The 19,949-nt window shown below is 30.5% G+C and overlaps 1 protein-coding gene across 1 annotated transcript; it reads left to right on the forward strand.

Annotated features, from left to right (window-relative positions):
- The first annotated feature begins 8,997 nt into the window (after positions 1-8,997).
- On the forward strand, positions 8,998-16,471 carry LOC113375942 (TOG array regulator of axonemal microtubules protein 2-like). The gene is made up of 5 exons (XM_026615877.1): positions 8,998-9,562; positions 9,643-9,758; positions 9,821-10,016; positions 11,650-11,798; positions 16,183-16,471. Exons 1-5 carry the CDS (start codon positions 9,161-9,163, stop codon positions 16,469-16,471), a joined length of 1,152 nt encoding a protein of 383 aa, XP_026471662.1. The 5' UTR covers positions 8,998-9,160.
- Positions 16,472-19,949: the final 3,478 nt, after the last annotated feature.

The raw sequence follows: 19,949 nt of genomic DNA on the forward strand, positions 1-19,949 counted from the left end.
GTATTTTTACCTTTTCTATAGCAAAAGAGTAAAATATGTCGAAATTGCTGCTTAATTCTTTCCGTATTCAAAGTGACGCGCTCCAAAAACTACTGCGTGTAATTGATCAGAACTTTTTACACACAAATCTTAAAATACGAGCTTTCAAATCATATAATAATTATACGGCTTAAGTGTAATGTTAGGTTTAAAGAAATGTAATTGAATTCCTTTGTGGTAAAAAAGCGAAGAGACTTTCCGAACAACCTTATAGATTCTATTAGTAGTCCTCCACTTTTTAGTAAGCACCTACTTGAACAGCGTGCATTTTAGTATGTATATTAAAATGTTTCGTCCACCTTTTGTGCTATCCTTAGTTGTTGAAACTAGAGGCTTTTCCAACCCATTTTATATTGACCTGCTTTTAAACTCTTTGGGACGCCAACATTGATTTTTTTAACTTTAACTTGGCTGAAAATACAAACGTCACCTGACGTAACTAAAACATCGTTTTATTTTTACGCAAACAAAAATTAGATGTACATTAAAGGTGATGCATTTGTAGCAAAAATGGTATACCTAGTATAAAGTTGTATTATACGAATTCAAGGAAAGATAAAAAATATTTAAAACAAATGACAATTTTTTTTTGACAATGTCTAATTGCTTTATTCTTTGGCCTAAGCCCTATATATTCTCTATTTTGTGTATTATTTTTGCATTCCAGCAATGTCTATCATTAAATGAAAATATGAAATGGAAACCTTATCCCTGGTAATTGTTATATAAATGTAATTTACAATATTTTTGATTGACAATTAATGCATACAACTGACATGCAGGAATCTTCCAAAGTAGACAATCCCCTAGAAATTTGCGCAGTTGATATATCCGTTATAGAGAATTTAACCCTCGATGATAAGATAGTTTCCGATGACGCAAAATTGCAGGATGTGACACAGGCTACTACGCCAGTATTAAATAAGACGGTTGACCTTTTGGAGAAGGTAAAATATAGAAAACCTAAAAGGAAATGTGCTAAATTAAAAAATGTGGAGGCGGACGCCGTAAATAAAAGTCAACAGCAAACTATCACGAAGGCTACTATAGAAACAGCATTAAGTCAACAGATTAGTACGATAAATCAACGTTTGGAAAAATGCAAATTGGAACCGATCACGATTGATCCTGGACCAAACGCTAAGACAATCTCAATCACACACGAAGAAACATCTAGCCCCAGAGTAATTAAATTGAATCAAACATTCAAATTTCCAAGTGATTACGATGTACCTTTTGAGGAAAAACATTCACCCACCAAAGAATCATTTACACAAACAAGTAAAACCTTCGTGACGAGACCTTTAGAGCAATTGAGTATTCCGCCTGTGATTCCAGAGAAGTTAGATGTTTCGGACAATTATTTGCTATCACCAGTCAGTGAGCAAAATTCACTTGATTTCTTTCCTGGCCAGCATAAGGCGGAAGAACACGTGTTTCCGTCGTATGTGCCGTTTTCTACACAAGTGAATAATGCTGCTGGTGAAAGTTTTCATTCGAAGAACTTGGATATTTATGGTAAAGCGTTATTTACTTGTCAAATTAATTGATTTCTAATGGTCTGATTGTTTTACTGGTTCAAAGTGACGGCCTTAAGGGGTTACACCACTGTAGAAGTAAAAAAAAAACGTATATTTCTGTTATTTTTTTCGGCCGGAAGGAAAAGTATTAAAATCATGATATTAAAGATAGTTATTTATTGAACTTTAAAGTAACAAAATAAAATATAATTGTAAAAAAAAAAATAAAAATGGCGGTACCACAGCCATTTCGGCGAGTCGCGTCAAATCCGCGGCACGAAAAATAACTACAACAATTTGAACTTTTTTTATTCGAATTTTTAATAAAATATTTAAAATAACATTTCAAAGTGCCCATCATAGCGGATTTGAAAAATATCGATTTTTGTTTGTTTGGCGAGCACTTTATTCAATCGTCGAATTTCAACGAAAAAAATGGCTAGTAATTTGTTAATAATTGATGAACAAATTAACATATAGAAGATCTTCTATGATGGGCACTTAAAAATGTAATTTTAAATATACTGTAAAATGTGAAAAGTGAAAAAAGTGAAAAAGTATAAATGTGAAAAGAGTGAAAAAAAATCAAATTGTTGTAGTTATTTTGCGTGCCGCGGATTTTGACGCGGCTCGCCGAAATGGATGTGGTACCGCCATTTTTAATTTTTTTTTTTACAATTATATTTTATTTTCTTACTTCAAAGTACAATAAATAACTATCTCTAATGTCATGATTTTAATACTTTTCCTTGCGTCCGAAAAAAAATGGCAAAAACATACGTTTTTTTTACTGCTACAGTGGTGTAACCCCTTAAGAATTCGAACAAAAAATACTACAAAAGATGATGTATCATAATTAATACATCATCATTTTTAAAGCAATATTTCAGTGAAATCTTTTCGAGAATAATCACTTTTCAATCACAATTTGAGAAAATATATAATATATAAACAATTCCCGAGTAATTTTAATTTTTGTGGTAAAAAATACAATACAATTTAATTATGATTTCAATTAAATTCAGTTTTTGATACATAATAATTTTATTTCTGTACTGAGATTTGTCTAAAACTAAAGAGCATCGTATAAAGAATGAAAAATGGTAAAACATTTTAGGCAAAAAAAATTGGCTGCATAAAAACATGGTCACTTCTAAATATGTCAAATCTTGCCAAATTTATGAATTTGCGAAAGCAATTTTGAGCAAATTATATAATGGAAATAGTTATAGAAACATACAATTGCTTTCATTTAGGTTCTGAAGAAAACTATCAAATAACTTATGCCAGAAATCTTATTCCGTTTCCATATTTTATTTAGTTTGTCCGTCTTATTTACACAATCGTTCTTGGCCTCAAGCTTTGATTACGGGACCTGCTGAAAATCATAAAAGTAATAGTCTATCATACTCTTCCAATGTTGAAATGGCATACATCGCTAATTCCCAAACTGGTGGTTCGATTTCTCGTCCTGATAACTTAAAACGGAGCTTTTCCCAAAGACCTCTGGAGACTCCAATGAACTTACAAGCACAGTTCAGAGCAAACGGCTTGAGCGATACTAAAGCAAACTATGGAAACCTAACAAAGTGGGACGATTGCAGTAAGTAGAAAAGTACTCATAATTGAAGTGAAAGCGGTACATTGTCGGGTTACAGATTTTTTTAAATTCTGTTTTTTTTTTTTTTTTGCAAAAATTTAAGATAATTTTAGATATTTACAAAATAGCAGTGGCGGAGGGTCACTATCGATATCTCAAAAACAAGTAAAGTTAAGAATTTTTTTAAAAACAATATTCAAAAGTACAGGGAAAAAGAGGTATATTCATCACCTTGAGCAATGTTTGAAACTCTATAACAAAAGCTTTTTTTCGTTGTTAGTTTTTTTGTTGCTTAGTTTTCGAGACCTAAATATTATTTTTAATTATAAGTTAACTAATTCTTTTATAAAATGTACTGTTAATTTTTAATTAACACATCTGACCCTGGCGAAAGGGTAAATAATAGAAAATAGTGAATTAAAAAGTTATTCGACCCGCTTATGGGGTTAGAAAAAAACAGGTATTTTCTTTTTGAAAAACAGCAAAAAACATTTCTGCAATGATGAATTAGCTGGGAGTTTTACTGAACATAGTCTGATAGTTATTTGTTTAATTTGTATTACTTGTTGTGAAACAACTGGTTTGGTTTTTACAATATAATTGCTCGAAGTCAAATTGAACCTTTATGCCCCGCCCTATCCTTACTCATTTTAAAGAAACAACACGAATTTCTATCGAGTTACTAAAAATGACGTTTAAAATTCTAAAATCGGTACAGCCATTTTTGAAAAATTGCCGACGAAAGGTCAAAAATTGGCGCACTTACCCATCACACTTACCTTTTCCAAATTTGGTCTCAAACGATTCAGAATGACTCCAAACGGCGAGCAAACATAAAATTAGCAAGTTTTTTTGCAGGTGTGTGTATTTAATAATAATACTTAATACTTAAACTTTTAATAACACAGGCCAACAAAAAAAAGTTTTTTTTTTGGTGCCTCAAATGTTAGAGCTGATTCTTATAGTATTTTTTGCGCTGATTTCAAATCTGCAAACCATTTTTTTGTATCAGCTCTAGTTTTTGAGATACGAAGAAGTTGCCGAAACCCGGTCCATTCGAGGTCGTCACGGAAAAGAACTTTTCACAGTGTCAACTAATGTCCCAACTAAGGCCGAATGGGTCTTATAAGTTTGTATGTACAAGTAGGCATATCTCATTACAATAACATTCTGAATTGTATTACTATTTTGTACTTTCGTTCCTTATATTAGGTGCGCAACTAAGTTCTCGCTGTTTGTCAGTATATGGCTTTATCAGTAAGGGTTGGTCGATTTTGACAAATCCAAAACGTCTTGAAGCAAGCTTAGAGTAAGTAAACTAACTGCTGGTACACCTAATTGATTTCGTTTTTGCATTATATACTTCTGGCTAAGTGAATATGTCCAATTTTATGCCAAACAATCGTCATTTGCGGGGAGTGTTGATTTTCGTCTTCCATTAAAAAAAAAACGGCAGCAAAGTGCATCGAGAGCTACGGAAATGTTGCTCTGAGCGAAACAACATGCCATGAGGGGTTTTGTCGCTTCAAAAATGGTGATTTTGATGTTGACGACCACCCTCGTGAAGGAAGGCCAAAACCTTCAAAAACGCTAAATTGAAGGCCTTGTTCGAAGAGGATTCGTGCCAAACTCAAGAAGATCTTGCTTTAGAATTAGGAGTTACCCATCAAACCATTTCCAAGCTATAGTATGCGTCGGGGATGATTTAGAAGCAAGAAACTTCGGTTCCTTGTGAGTTGAAGCCAAGAGACGTCGAACGTCGTTTTTTCGCCTGTAAACAACTGCTCCAGCGGCGAGAAAAGAAGAGGTTCTTCATCACATCGTGACAGGTGATAAAAAATAAATACATTACAGCAATCCAAAGACGAGAAAATCTCGGTTCGGCCGAATATTCACTTCGAAGGTTATGGTTCTACATATGGTGGGACCAGATCGGTGTTATTTGTTATGAGCTGTTGAAACCGAGTGAAACCATCACTGGAGAACTGTATCGAACTCAATTGATGCATTTTTTTTATAATAAAGTTACATTTTCATCGAAAAAAACAGCGAGAACTTAGTTGCGCACCTAATATCGTAAAATATATCATATATATTGTATCTTCAAAACTAAAGCTCATAGAAAAAAACCAATGTCATTTTTGAAATCAGCGCCCCAAATATACTTAAAAACAGTATTAAAATCGTTTGCACCATTTTCTTTGTTGACCTGTGTAATCAGTTCATATGTTCTTTCATTCTTACTAACCACTTCGACTGTTCATATCACATAGCAGAAAAATATCAATTCGGTCAAAAAGACAAAAATCTTTTAGAAGACCATGTAGTTGAAGAATTCACAAAAATGCGATACACGAAATTTTTTAATTCCTCTGAATGGAAGTATATATAAGTATTGAGTAATCTCGATTGGTTAAACACGCACTTTTTTGGGCCAATAATAAGGCGAATAAAAATGTTTTTCTTGCTAATTTAACTTAATATTTTCTGATCCAGTAGTATATTTATTTTGGCTTCAATGATTTGAGTTAAAGAAATGGCATTGATTCAAACTGAATTTACATAGAAACTCAAATTAATATATGTATATTAAATCAAATATATATTAAGAATTTTTTAAAATTAAAGTTTGCCCGCTGATAACAGCAAATAATTTTATAATTTTTATTTAATTGGTCTTTCAAACTTTGTGAAAATTCATTGCTCTATAGCAGTCTTTCTCAAAGTGGGCGATATCGCCCCCTGGTGGGCGATATTGATCTCCAGGGGGGCGATGAAAGGCCTCGTGAAAAATGTTGGTTGTTGGCGTTGGGTTAGGGGGCATTTGTAATTTTATTTACTTTACATTTTAAAGTTCACCAGAATTTGTATCCCAACGATTAATTGGTACTTTATAAGTTTGGTCGTGTTACCATGGTGTTTAAATGATTTTGATACCATTTTATAGTTTTTTACCAAAAAATTGGCTATCGAAAGGAAATTGTCTGACCCGTTTTTACAATCTGTTTGACTCTGTTGTAGAGTTTTTAGAAAATAAGGACACACAGCTGTGTGAAAACCTGATATCATCAAAAAATTATATAGCAAATCTCACAGACTTTCAGAGTTTGTATAAAAAATTTGGTGGGGCGGCGATACAAAAATTTTGATCTTCAAAGGGGGCGATGGAGAAAATAAGTTTGAGAAACGCTGCTCTATAGCGACATTTAGCAGTCAGCTAGACCATCAACTTCAATTTTTAATAAATATTTGAATCGCGCATAATTCAGCATGAAAAAAATTATAATTTATGGTGTTCGCACCTTCTTCTTTGCCATCGTTTCTTATTGAAACTAGTACTTTACAAAGCACCTTGTACCTTATTATAACTTAACTGATTGAATCTACAAATGTAAAATTCAAACCTGGCAAATGCAATTTTTTTTTAGTTTGATATAGTTGTCTTACGACATTTCAATCTCTCGCTTAAATTAATTAGGTATTTTATTGGTCTGCAAAGTAAAATACTAGGCCAACCTTTTAATTCGACACAAAATTATAAGTTTTAAAATAAGCTTAACACAAAGGGTATTTTTTGGTGAATACGTTTGGTATTAGTCTGTATCTTTTGTTTGTAAAAATGGAAAATCAAATTGATTTTTTTGCCATATTTTTCTTTTTTATTTCTGCAAAGATAAGAAGGCATCTTAAGATTACAAAGAAACAGCAGTATCGAAATTGGTTTGGCAAATTTTTGCTTTGGTCGTCGTCCATTTTCAGTTGGTTCCAAAGGAATTTGTCTGCTTGTACTCTTACCACCTAACTGAACTAACGAAATTAAACAATGCAGTTAAAGAACAGCGGCCCGAGTTGATAAATCGTAACTGTGGTTCATTTCATCATTGACGTAACATAAATTTGGGTACTCGCTAAAATTATTGGTGCTTTGTTGAAATGTTTTGCCACATCCACCAAGTAGTTTTGACCTGATTATTTTTGTTTAAATCTTCACGAAACTCCTTGAATGGTAAAAAAATCAATGGTTGTGATGGTCTTTGTATCTGATTCAGTTTTTTCCTAATAAAAATCAGATTTTCTATGAAAGTGATATAATAATGTTGCTTGAAAGATCTACTAGTCATTGATCAATATGGATAACAGATAATGCATTACAGAATAAAGTTATTTAGTTGCACGAAACAAATATATTTGATTTTCTAACAAAAGTCCGAACTCACTTAGTTGCCAACTTGATGATATGAGTTTTAATATGTATATATTGTTGTTCGGTTCCTATGTATATATATATATATATATATATATATATATATATATATACAGGGCCGGTCCTGGGGTTCTCAGCGCCCGCATGCAAGATTTGTTCTAGCGCCCCCCCCCCCCCCAAATATATTTAACTGTTTTAACAGTTTTTCATTGAAATTATATAAACATTTACTTTATTTTTTTAAATTATAATTAAAGTAAAGTAAATAAAGTAAATAATAATAATTATAAATCATTCTGGAAATTTGCGCACACACTTTAGTACACAAAAAATTAGATATAATCTAAAAGCGTATAAAATACATTGATTTTAAATTTATTTAAAAAATCGAGGCTATTCGGGGGTTGATCATAATCAAATATTTTCAAAATCTTAATTATTTCTAACGTAGGTGTAATATTAATATTTGTGATTTTGAAACATTTAACTTATTTATTATGCGATTTATTCTAAAGAGCAACCTATCACGACAAAAGAGCAAAAAAAGACATAACACTCGTATTTCATGTTTCAAATTAAATTTTATTTTAGTTTATTTTTTCATTATTTACAATATCTAAAATAGAATTAAACTTCTCCTTATTGGTATCTTAAGGGCCGAATTGTATTCAGCTTTACTTTCCCATCTTATTCAGAGTATCAGATTGTTATTTTAAAGTTAAACTTTTTAAAGTGTTAGTAAAGATTTGTAAAAGATGCAAAGAAATTACATATTTCCTTAACTATACTGAAACAAACAAATTATATTTTTATCTGTATTATTTTTGCATAGTTAATAATTAAATTATGTGTAAAAAAATCTCAAAGATTTTTGTTCCTAAGTACATTTTGCTTTCATTTTTCATATTTGCTCCATAAACCTAACCACGCATGTCTTCAACGTTCAAAGTTCATCAGATGTGATATGTTTGCAACAAAAACAAAAGTTAAAATACAATTTTACGGAATAAACAAGCCATTTTTTGAGCACTGATTCCCCATTTTCCATTTTCTTTATTATAATTAGTATATATTTCTTTAATAAGTTCCATTTTAACTAAATCAGCTTGCTATGTTTGATCAATAACGCTCAATAATTAATTTAAACTTTCGCAGGTTTGCTCTTACGGGATTGAACACTAAATATTTTCTTTTTCGATTCCATGTTAACTTCAAACGAAAAAAAAATTTAAGGGTACATTAAACAATAAGCAGAACAATAATTTACAAATTTGCAGAGTTATTATTTGGTTAATTGTTTCTATTGATATCACATTGCAAACTGAATATGCCTTTTATGACTCATAGTTAAGTTGGATTGTTTATCATAATCTATTAGGTATTCAGGATTTTATATTTAAAAAAATAAAAAATAATATATTATAAATTCCATTTCCAAACCTCGTTTGGCGCCCCCTAAGGCGTGCGCCCGCATTTTTTGCATGCATTGCATTCAAGGCAGGACCGGCCCTGTATATATATACGAGTATATATGTATATATATATATATATATATATATATATAAATAAATAAATAAATAAATATATTTTTTTATATATTTTTATTCCACAGAGACCAGATCTCGTAGTGAACCTTTCATCTTACCTGCGCTGAACAACCAGGATCGACCCGAACTGCAAATTCTTCAACGGATATTGCCTCCGCATCATTTTGCGACATCGGAGTCATGCGACAAGCTCGTCCATTCCGATGAATTAACTCCTCGTAATAAAATAACACCAATAACATCTAAAGGCATGGATTTGTCTTGGTATTGCACTCCTAAAGAAATTCTCTCAGATAGCAGCAATGAAATAGATTTGGTTTCCTCGAACTACCAAGATGACGGACAGGTGAAGTCGTCGATGCCGCGTGCTCATAAGCAAAAATCGAATATTAGTGCCGCCATGAGTAAACTGAGTTTTAGCAGCTCTGTGAACTTTAGCCCGAAAAACGATAATTATTCGGTAGCTTCGCATAAAAACAGTAAGGGTTTGGCATATAGAGAACCCAGACCAACGTCAGGTTCTATCTGTAAGAGGCGTGCTAATAAATTTGGTGCTCTGTCAGGCAGGCACTTGACTGGTAAAGATAACGACAAAAGTAGTACGAAACCTAATGTGGCTAAGAAGCGCAGTCTTCAGGGACTAATGGGAGAGGTACGGATATATATATATATATATATATATATATATATATATTTTCTTTTGTTTATTCATTATTTTATTTTTATTTTTAGGATCATATGTTATGCTCAGAAACGGAATCTTCAAGTACGCATAATTCGACTTTCACGACGAATGTAGAACCTATATCTCTTTCCAAAGCTCTTGCACACGTTAATAGTGATGACTGGTATTTATTATTAGCTTTTATAATAACTTTTAGAATAAAAAAACGATGCAATTTATTGGCAGGGAGATTGCAATGAAAGGAATGACAGAAATCGTGGAACTGTCTCGTCATTTGGAGTTCGAGGTTCTTGAGCAGGAGATGTCGGCTGTTAACAGGAAGATAATTCAGATGTTGAGGTCTCCTAGATCCCAGGCTTGTCGAGTTGCTTGTGAAGTATCTGGAGAGCTATTCGTCACCATGAAATTAACAAAACGGCCGGTTTGTTCATAGTTTTATTGCTTATATCTAATTATAGTAATCATTAGTCGTTTTTACTCATTTTCTCTTCATATACTTGAGCCCAAAACTAATTTGCCTCTTTAGGTCGTCAGTATGAATCAAATGCCTCTAATTGAGTCCTATGGGAAGTGAATAAATATTCCTGTTTAGATAAAAATTTAATTGTAAAATCCCAACATAATGAATACTGTTTGTGTACTAAACCTGAAAAATAAGTTTTAATAATTTTCTTTTTGACATGAACCCGTTTACACAACTTGTAGATGTAGTTCGATTCCAAAGCTATTTCTTTGTTTCAGAACTGTTTTTATTTTCACAATTATATTAAATTAACGTAAAAGTTTTGAACACGCTTATTTGCATACGTTTTTATAAACGTGTTGTATGCCTATTTATGAATTTTAAATAACTAAATATTTATGTTAATGATATTGATATAGTTCTTTCTAATCTCTATCAAAATTTTCTGGAGAAGCTAAGAAAGTAAGCGTGAAAAGCAAGTCGGTTTGTGCCTTTCTGGGTTTGAGCGTTTTTAGTTCGTGGAATGAAAGGGTTGTTGCGAGGATGTTGCGCTCATTATGATCATAACGTGCTCAGTGACTCATAATTAATATAATTCAGAGATTTCATTGTTGTGAGGCAATTAGTCTTCGAACTATCGTCAACCAAGCAACATAATTACGGAAAAATGAGTATAAAAAAAAATCGGTTGCGACCATAACGAATGAGATGTCATTAGCTTATAGTGACTTGTTCAGAAAAAAACATAGTGTATAAGGGGCATGGTGTATAAGCTCTCGACGACGATCCGAGCCCGAGCAGGATCACCATGTGAATCTCATGGCAAGTACATAATTCCATGCCAATCACACCAAATTTCAATTCTGGCATTGCCACCATTTTTGCCGATTCACCGCGATTCAATTTTCGCGGACGGTTTTCGGTTCACTTTGTCTTGAATGATCTAATTTTTATCACTAGTCTCCAACCGCTCCAAAAATGGGACGAATTCCCTGCGATTCAGCGGCGATTCGCAGCAGGTTTTTGTGTGGCACATATACAACGAGCTTCTTCTTGTATCCTGTTTATTTAAATAATGACAAACGTTTTTTATAAAATCTTTGGTTCTTAGGCAATCGAAAACGATTGCCATGATAGTTGAACTTCATGATTTTGTCGTCATTTTAGGCAATTGGCCATCTAGTTCGCGTGCGTCTTTGACATCGAAATTACCCGAATGAATTGACGAAACCAAAATTTTGCATAATTGGCTGTTACGTATCAGGACCATAAACACTATTCTCATTCTCAACCAACTGGCTTGAGTTTTCGCTCAAACAAAACTGAGCCAATCAATTACAAAACTGCCAAAAAAGTTTTTAGTACGAAATCTCATCTTTCACGCCGCCTAGAACCTGATCGGATTTGTACAACCCTATAAACAGATAATTGAAGCTAACTATTAATAATGGATTTCTTTTTACTTTACCCAATGTATATACATACATTGGTCTGTGTTACATAAATATTTGTCAATTAAGTAGAAAATTCATTTTTCACATGTTTAAGCTTTACATTATTTATTCAAGATACTTATTCACTTATTTTTCAGGAATTTGATGAAATAGTTGACTTATTACTTTGCAAAACAGCTGATACAAATCGTTTCATAAGGAAGGATGCCAATATTGCATTGGACCGTATGGTCACCTACATACCACCCTTTCATGCTGTCCGTGCTCTCTGCTCAAAAGGACCTAGGTGAGTTTATTAATTTGTAGGTAATATATCACGCATGCAACAAATATATATTTTACTCATATAAACAATTTCAAACACAATGACATCTCATTCCTTTGCGAGACAAACTTTTGGTTTTTGGATTCTGAAATGAAAGTATATGTCGAAAATTTCTTCACAGTTGGCTCTATTTCATTTCTGCTAGTTTACACATTCTCTAGTAAAAATGTGCGTTTTTAGTTAAAATGTGGTATATTATATATATACAGGGTGCACCAGAACTTAACTTCAAGCCAAAACGGGGTGATAGTATTGATCTTAACTGTCCTGAAGAAATTGAGAAAAAAAAAATCTCACGTTGCTTGCAAATTATAAGGTTTTTAATGCAACCTAGAGCTTTCGTGATATTATGAACCATTGTTTGGTTATCATGGTTAATTTATATTAATTTGTTCATTTCAACTTTGAAACCGTAACGTGAATAACATTTCTAGTAGTACCACAGTAAAACATAATAATACAATTCCCTAAGTTTCTAAGAATTGCTTTTTGTTGAACTGATTTTTTTTTTCAAATTGGTCGATTTTGAGTGGCCCTCTTTTAAAAACTTAAGAACATTATTTAAAATTTATAGTGCTGAAAACTACTCACTAGAGTGAACATGTATTTTCTCAATGTGTTTTCAAACGTAGTTTTTGGTACGTTTCGATGTTTTTTGAATGTTTTATCTGGAAAATGTTTAGTTATTAAAAATGTACTAAAATGTTTTGGCAAGTAAAAGCTGGCGCATTTAATCAGAATTGCAAATTGGTAACATTTGATTTTATTTTTGAAAAATTCGAGTAAAAAAATAAATACCTAAAAAACTGAAGTGAATGAAATCAAAATGCGTTAGCCGTTACCCCGTATTATTCTTAGGTTTTCATTTTTTTACTCGAAATTTTTCAATAATAAAATCTTTTAATATTTTACTATTTTACAATCCTGATTATATGCGCCAACTTTTGTTTATGCCAAAATACTTCAGTACATTTTCCAAATCAAACGCTCAACAAATATCGAAACGTACGAAAAACTATGTTTGAAAATGCATCTAGAAAATAAATGTTCACCCTAGTGAGTAGTTTTTAATACTACAAATTTCAAATCAATTTTTAAACGATTCTATTTATTTTTATTTGTTTATCATATCTATATATTATAAATACTCCTGCCAATATAAAGATTTATAAAAATTAAAATTGTAAGAATCGTGTAATATTTTTCTGTTCGTAAATTTATTATATTTGGAATCGATATCTCCATATCCACGAAACGCTGAAAATTATTGATAACGATTCCAAATACAATAAATTTAAGAACAGATACAAAACCATTATACGATTTTTACAATTCTTATTTCATAAATTTATCGAACAATATTAAACATTTTCATTATATTGAAATTATTTGTAGGTAATGTTAAACAGAAATGAGAATTTATTTTTTAATTTTTCTTCTGTAAAAGTTAGGAAAGCATGATTATATATGCATATATATATATACAGTAGGCCCTCGCTTTACACGGCACTCTGGGTACACGGTTCCCATACTACACGTAGCTAAAAATCCGACATCCCTCCGACTACACGGACTTCTTATTACGCGGTATTTGGTCAACAGCCCATAAGTTCGTTATGCAAAAGGGTATTGATGTAAATTTTGTTATCGACTTTTATCTTTTAGACATACCCTATTGTATAATAGCCGCCTAAGAACACGTTTGAGCTGACTACTGCGTCGCGCCAATTTTTGAATAAAGTGTCAATGTCCTACACGTCATTTCGTCCGTATTTCTCCTACTTCAAGTTGTATTTCTTGGTCTCCATACAACGCGATAAAAATGGTGCGATTTGTACCAACTCTGAGTCTCTCATAACACGGTTCCCGTACTGCACTATGTAAGGTTCCATAGAACGCACTACGAATTAGTCTGAATTGTATGTTAAATACGAGTTTCTTATAGCACGGTTCCTATACTGCACGGTACGCACTAGCCGCGTAAAGCGAGGGTTTACTGTATATATATATATATATATATATATATATATATTAGTATAGTTTGTAGTTGTGTTGTCATGTGTGTGCACAAGTGACATCCGAGTAATTGATTATTGATCGAATAGTTAACAAGAAATCTAATACCCCCTATTTATATTATACAAACAAGTGGTACCGTTACTTTATATTTACAAGAAACACAATACTATTAATTAGCTTTATTGTTTAAACTATTGAAATTTATGAACCCGTTAAATAACATCTATTTATTTTACGATCAGTAGTTTTAGATCTATTTTGCTATTCAACTTCGCAAAAATATTTTAGTTAATTTTATATTATTTACAAACATAATAAATCATGTGAACCTGTGGAAACATTGAAAATCATTTTTTGCGAAGTTCATATAAAAATCTCGTTTCATCGCGTATTAAATTTCTATATTTATAATTTCCTAAACGTTCATTATATATAAATAACTAAAATTTTAAATATAAATATTATTTTTATTTACTAATGAAAATAATTGTTCATAATATTGTTGATATAAAAATTGGTTGTACACAAAAAATAATACTATATGATTCGTCATCAGATTAACTTTCTTCATTTTTACACCAAAAAATATTTCTAGTAGGTACTACTCTAAATGCAGCAATGATAGCTATACATCAACGCAACGGTATAAACTTTTATTTATTTAGAAGATAATTAAATATTTCAATTCGAAGCAAATATTATATATTCGTGAAAGATAATAATTTGAATATTTTTGACTAAAAGTCGCTAAACTTAAAGTTCATTTTAGTAATATTTAGACAAAACCAAGTAAGCTTATTTAAGATTATTATTACAACCTGAATTATATTAGTGTTCAAAAATTTTTAAGAAACCATTTTTTTGTTTTTTTTTCGAAAAAATGCACTTTAGCAAGGGGTTCTATTGTTGAATTTCAGTAATGATTCTATTTAAACTTTTTCTAAACTTGGGCGAAAATTTTTACACTTCTGCAAATCCGGAAGAACTGGCTCGGGCAAAACTAACCACCGCGAATTGTTTTCGAGCTTCATCGGATGGTTTGCAAATTTTTTAAATCGGCGCAGACATGTCAAAATCGGCTCACATACATTCCATTTCTAAATTTGGTCTCAAATGTTCAGAATGATTTGAAACGTCGAGAAAACATAAACTTAGCAAATCGGTTTTTCTTGAATTACCTTATAAAATACAGGTTATATATATCACTTAGTTTTAGATCAAGATTTAGGTATTTTGACGTGTTAATTTTACTGAAACAGTGAAAACATTATTATCATTCAAGGGGGTATATGTACGAGGGGATTTTTTTAAATATAAATTATTTTTGGAGATGCAGCAGTTTGACCACGATAATCCTCTTGTGTTTCCTTACTTTGCTAAACTCTCTCAAAACTGTTTTTTCAATATTCGTACGATTTCTCGAGTTTTGCTAAACTTGAAATTTTCAGAGATTTTTTTTATAGATTTCTTTCTTAGCTTCTTCCCCAAATATAAATTTTTACTATTCCTAAAAAATCGACCAACTCAAAAAGTGGTAAAAAATGTTTTTTTTTTCAATTAATAGCCATTTTGTATTTTTTAAATTTTTTGTCTGTAGTATATGTCATTGCGCCATCATTCTAGGTTAATAATCTTTTTTCTTTCATTTCGGATTATTTTTTAAGCCCCTCCACATCAACAATTTCTATTTTTTTTTTTACTTTTTTTGTACTCTTGTAACGTTGACAAATAAATTATAAACAATGGATAGTGAAATAATTTATTGCGTTTTTTTAAGATAATTTTAAAATGACTTCAAATTCATGCCTCTGCACTAGAATACCCCATGAACTAAGTTAGTAGCATGTTTTCTTTTATCTAAACAATCGATAGTATTAAATTAAATACATAGTATAAAGTCTGACAAGTTAATAGTACGTTCTATTTTTTATTAGCTTTTTGTCTGATATTAAAATCCAATCAATCAGTAAATTAGTCTTTTTTAAAATTATGAAAAAAAGTTGAAAATTGTTTCAATAAAAAAAATTAAACAGTTAGACGTCTTATTTCAGCTAAGCTTCTACACGAGATTTTGGCAAAAGATTTTACACGTCGCAAAGAAAAATGTACGAAATATTTTGATTAAAGCTAATAAAAATTTCACGAATAAGGAAACTTGCTTATTTTACCAATTACGTTACCAATGATATTTGACAATAAATGTCGATGCACTAATTTGATACACGATACACCATTATGAAACATATATTTAATTTCAAATAAATAAGCTAAATGCCAATTAATCCTATAATCTAAGTTGTTATAAATTGTAACCTTTACGTAACAGTCACAAGAATCAGCTGGTGCGTTGCGCGACCGTTCGTCTCCTGGTGTGCATCGCAGTGTTGGCTGGTACCGACAATATTCTCACCAGCAATGAGTATACACGAAAACGCATGTTTAGTACGATGGCCAAATTTTTAATGGACAAGCATTTGGAAACCCGCAAGTACGGCGAACGTTTATTTAAAATGTTCAAACGGAACAAGTATTTCGAAGAGGCGTTTTATCGAGACGTCGACATGGATATCATTGAAAAACTCGGCAAGTCCTTGCTACGTCTCAATAGGAAATAATGTTTATGGTTAAAAATTAATGTTTACTATGCTTGTTAATGCATTCTGTACTGATTTTGTTTTATTAATTTTTTTATCTTATTTATAATTATTCGATTTTTTCTCAAATATTGTTGATAATTTTATTTTCGAAAGCTTATAGATGATAAATTTTTTTAATTCAAATACATATTGAGTTACGATAAGATTTTTTTCAGTAATTAGTTCATAAACGTAGCAAATCTTTAAAGGTTGTCACCTCTGATTTCATATTCAGTAGTAGTACTTTTTGTGACAAATTTATTTGCAGCTTCAATTATTTCGTGTGCTCAATGAAATTTTTAAATATTTCAAATGTTTGCTGAATGTATTTCAGTATATTAGTATGAGATTCATTTATTCAATCTATATTTGCAATCTTGCTTCAAGATATATTGCTCTGAGCAGAGGCGTCGCGTGTCTTGGGGGGGGGGGTGGGGTGTGCGTATCAAAATTTGTTTTGATGCCCCCTTAGGAAGAGTAAAAATTTTTCATAAAATATAAAAGATGCATAAAATTAAGAAAAATATTTATTTATCGTCATTATTTATCTGTAAGTTTTCTGAAGTTTTTACCGAATACATATTCACTCTCCTTGCATTTTTTCGAAAAACTGATTTATTAAGTGATCTCTTTAGTTTTTGCTTCTAGGGATTATAGTGACAGTTTAATAGGCGTTTCTATCTTGAAGTTTTTAGGTAATTTTTAATTAGTTTTAATTTAGAATTTATTTTTCGGCAGTTGCAATTGTAAGTGAAAGTGATTGTGAATTGCGCACTATCTAAAAGACAATATTAAGAGCTAAAACTTATAGAGGATTTTTTTTATCAATTTGGAAGTATTTGAGCCTTTGGAAGCAAGGAATTTCTAAAATGTTCATATTAAGGACCACCCTATATATATATATATATATATATATATATATATAAGTCGGGTTTGCTAGTACATATACACACACACACACATATATATATAAATATCTATACATATCTACATATATATATATATATATATATATATATATATTGTCCTGTACCCACGTCTACAATTCCAAAGTTCAAATTTTTTTCTATCCTATCCTATATTTTTTAGTATTATATTTGATGCCCTGCCTTTGTGATCCATTTTTTTAGCATAAGCAGTATGAGAAATTAAAAAAAAATAATATTGTATCTACGGTAAAAGAACAATATCACACTTATTTTGCTACACAACATAATTGCTTCAATAATTTAGTCTATAATTTTCATAATCTAGTACCATACATTAATTGCCTTTTAACAATTATAATTTCTTACTAATAATTTGATAAACATTGTTTATTTAATAATATTATTGTTAACGTTCAAATCTTAGGTGAATTAATTTGTAAAATCTAAGATCAACTTGCTAAATATATCATATCCAATGCCAAACAAATGAATTTTTGACACATGAAACAAAATTCTAAATCATTTTTTTAATAAGTAGAAATATTTTTTTGTCTTGTTAAATAATTTAGTAAAATAAACCAAAATGCGGCATGCATAGGTTTGAAAAAATATTGTATACGCAATTTTTGACTTGTTGCGTTATTTATTAAACTGAATATAATTTTATCTGCCAAATATATACTGTTGACTGCATCTTATATTATTTTAATTTCTGGCACATCTCAGCTGCTTTTTGGCAATAGTAATGTAGACATTACATTTTCCTTGTATATTATATTCTAATATCATCTAGGCATATAATTTTAGCTAAATTCAAATTTCAAGTGAATTGACATTTCTAGCAGATAACAGTTTAATGTCAAACAATGATAAGTGTTTTTTTCTTGTCATTTTTGCCATTTATTTCTACAATATTACTATAGTTTTATCGTTCATTAAATCTTAAAAAATTCCTTTGACAAACTCTAAAAAGAATTATCAAAATCCGAATAACCGTTTAAGAGAAGTATCACACCATACACCCGTACAGAAGAATTTTATATATAAGATATATAATGGCAGTGTGAATAGAACAAACCGAAATTGTTTGATATATTATTTCAAATCAAACTGTTTAAGACCAAGTTTTAGGTGTTGAATGCACAACTAACGTGCTCTGAAGTTGTTTTCCGGAACTTCAGCGTTTGTTCCGAGTTTTCCACCTTTAAATTGATTATTTCAAATTTTTATACATCAATAAAACAATTGTATATATTTCAAAAAACTTTAATACTACATGTTTATAATGAATGTTTAAAACTAAAACCGATGGCCACACAACTATCAGCAACTATTCGTAATGATCTACGTAACCATGCCTGCTCATAATAAATCAGGTCATGGAAGAAAGTTTATTTTACATATGATAATAGTAGACTTACTATAGCAACAAATTTCTGGCCAAAGAACATGATTACAACATGAAAGAGCTACAATATACATCTAAGTTATCTGAGAATTATATTTTATAAATTGTCCTGATTATATATTTACTTTTTAATAATTTTATACTTATGTATTCAGATGATTATATTTTCAAGAAAAAAAAATCAAAAGAATGTGGTTATATTAATACTGTTTACATGGTCGTCTAATGGCTCAGTTTTTAATGAGTCTACTAAATATAAACTTTCTTTTTGAACATCGTTTACAGGCGATGCCCTGGATTATTGAAGGTACTTCGACAAATCTAATCAGGGTTGTATTTCTGGGATGTAATGGAATCTATTACATTTATATAGGTCAGTGACATATATTTCTCTTCTTTGGTAAGAGTACGATTTCATTTGCGACAGTTTATCGATAAATATATAAATCGAACTGAAATGATATTTTTCCAATTATAAAAATGAAACTTTTAGGATGAAACGTTTTTCTCTAAAACTTGTCGATATGAGAAAGGAATCTTTTGTTTTCTGTTAAATGTTCTCTACCTGTTTTTGAGTGTACCTTTGATTTATCAATATTAATTTAAAATTTATTATTAAAATGAATTTAACATTTTGGATTCCAATATCTCGGGAGATAATCATTATATCGAATAGTGTTTTTCGTTATTTTTATAATAATTTATGTCTACATACCAATAATCGACAAAAATATTAAATTTTCTCTATTCAAAATGTTTTCATGAATGAAAAGTGCTTTTCGCCATAAATAAAAATATGGTCAGGTTCTGAAAAAAATGGTATTTTTTTTTGCAAAAATTAATATCGGCTAAATTTGGTGACTTCTTCACGTTATTTTTTTGACTCATAAATTCATTTATAGGCAAAATGTATTTACTGAAGATTAGGAAAGTATTAGGAGATAGTTGAGAATGAAGATACTAATACAAATATCTCCTAAAAATAAGAAATTAAGGCACCAAACTGATTATATTTTACTTCGGTATAATTTTATTTATTTTGATTATTTGCAATTTGTCTTAATTTTTTATAATTTATTATCTGAAATTACAAGCTAAATGTGGCGATCAGGAAAATCAA

This window comes from Ctenocephalides felis, unplaced genomic scaffold (assembly GCF_003426905.1).
Source record: "Ctenocephalides felis isolate EL2017-DRISC unplaced genomic scaffold, ASM342690v1 CF-g0.4_SCAFFOLD_01886, whole genome shotgun sequence".
Lineage (NCBI taxonomy): Eukaryota > Metazoa > Arthropoda > Insecta > Siphonaptera > Pulicidae > Ctenocephalides > Ctenocephalides felis.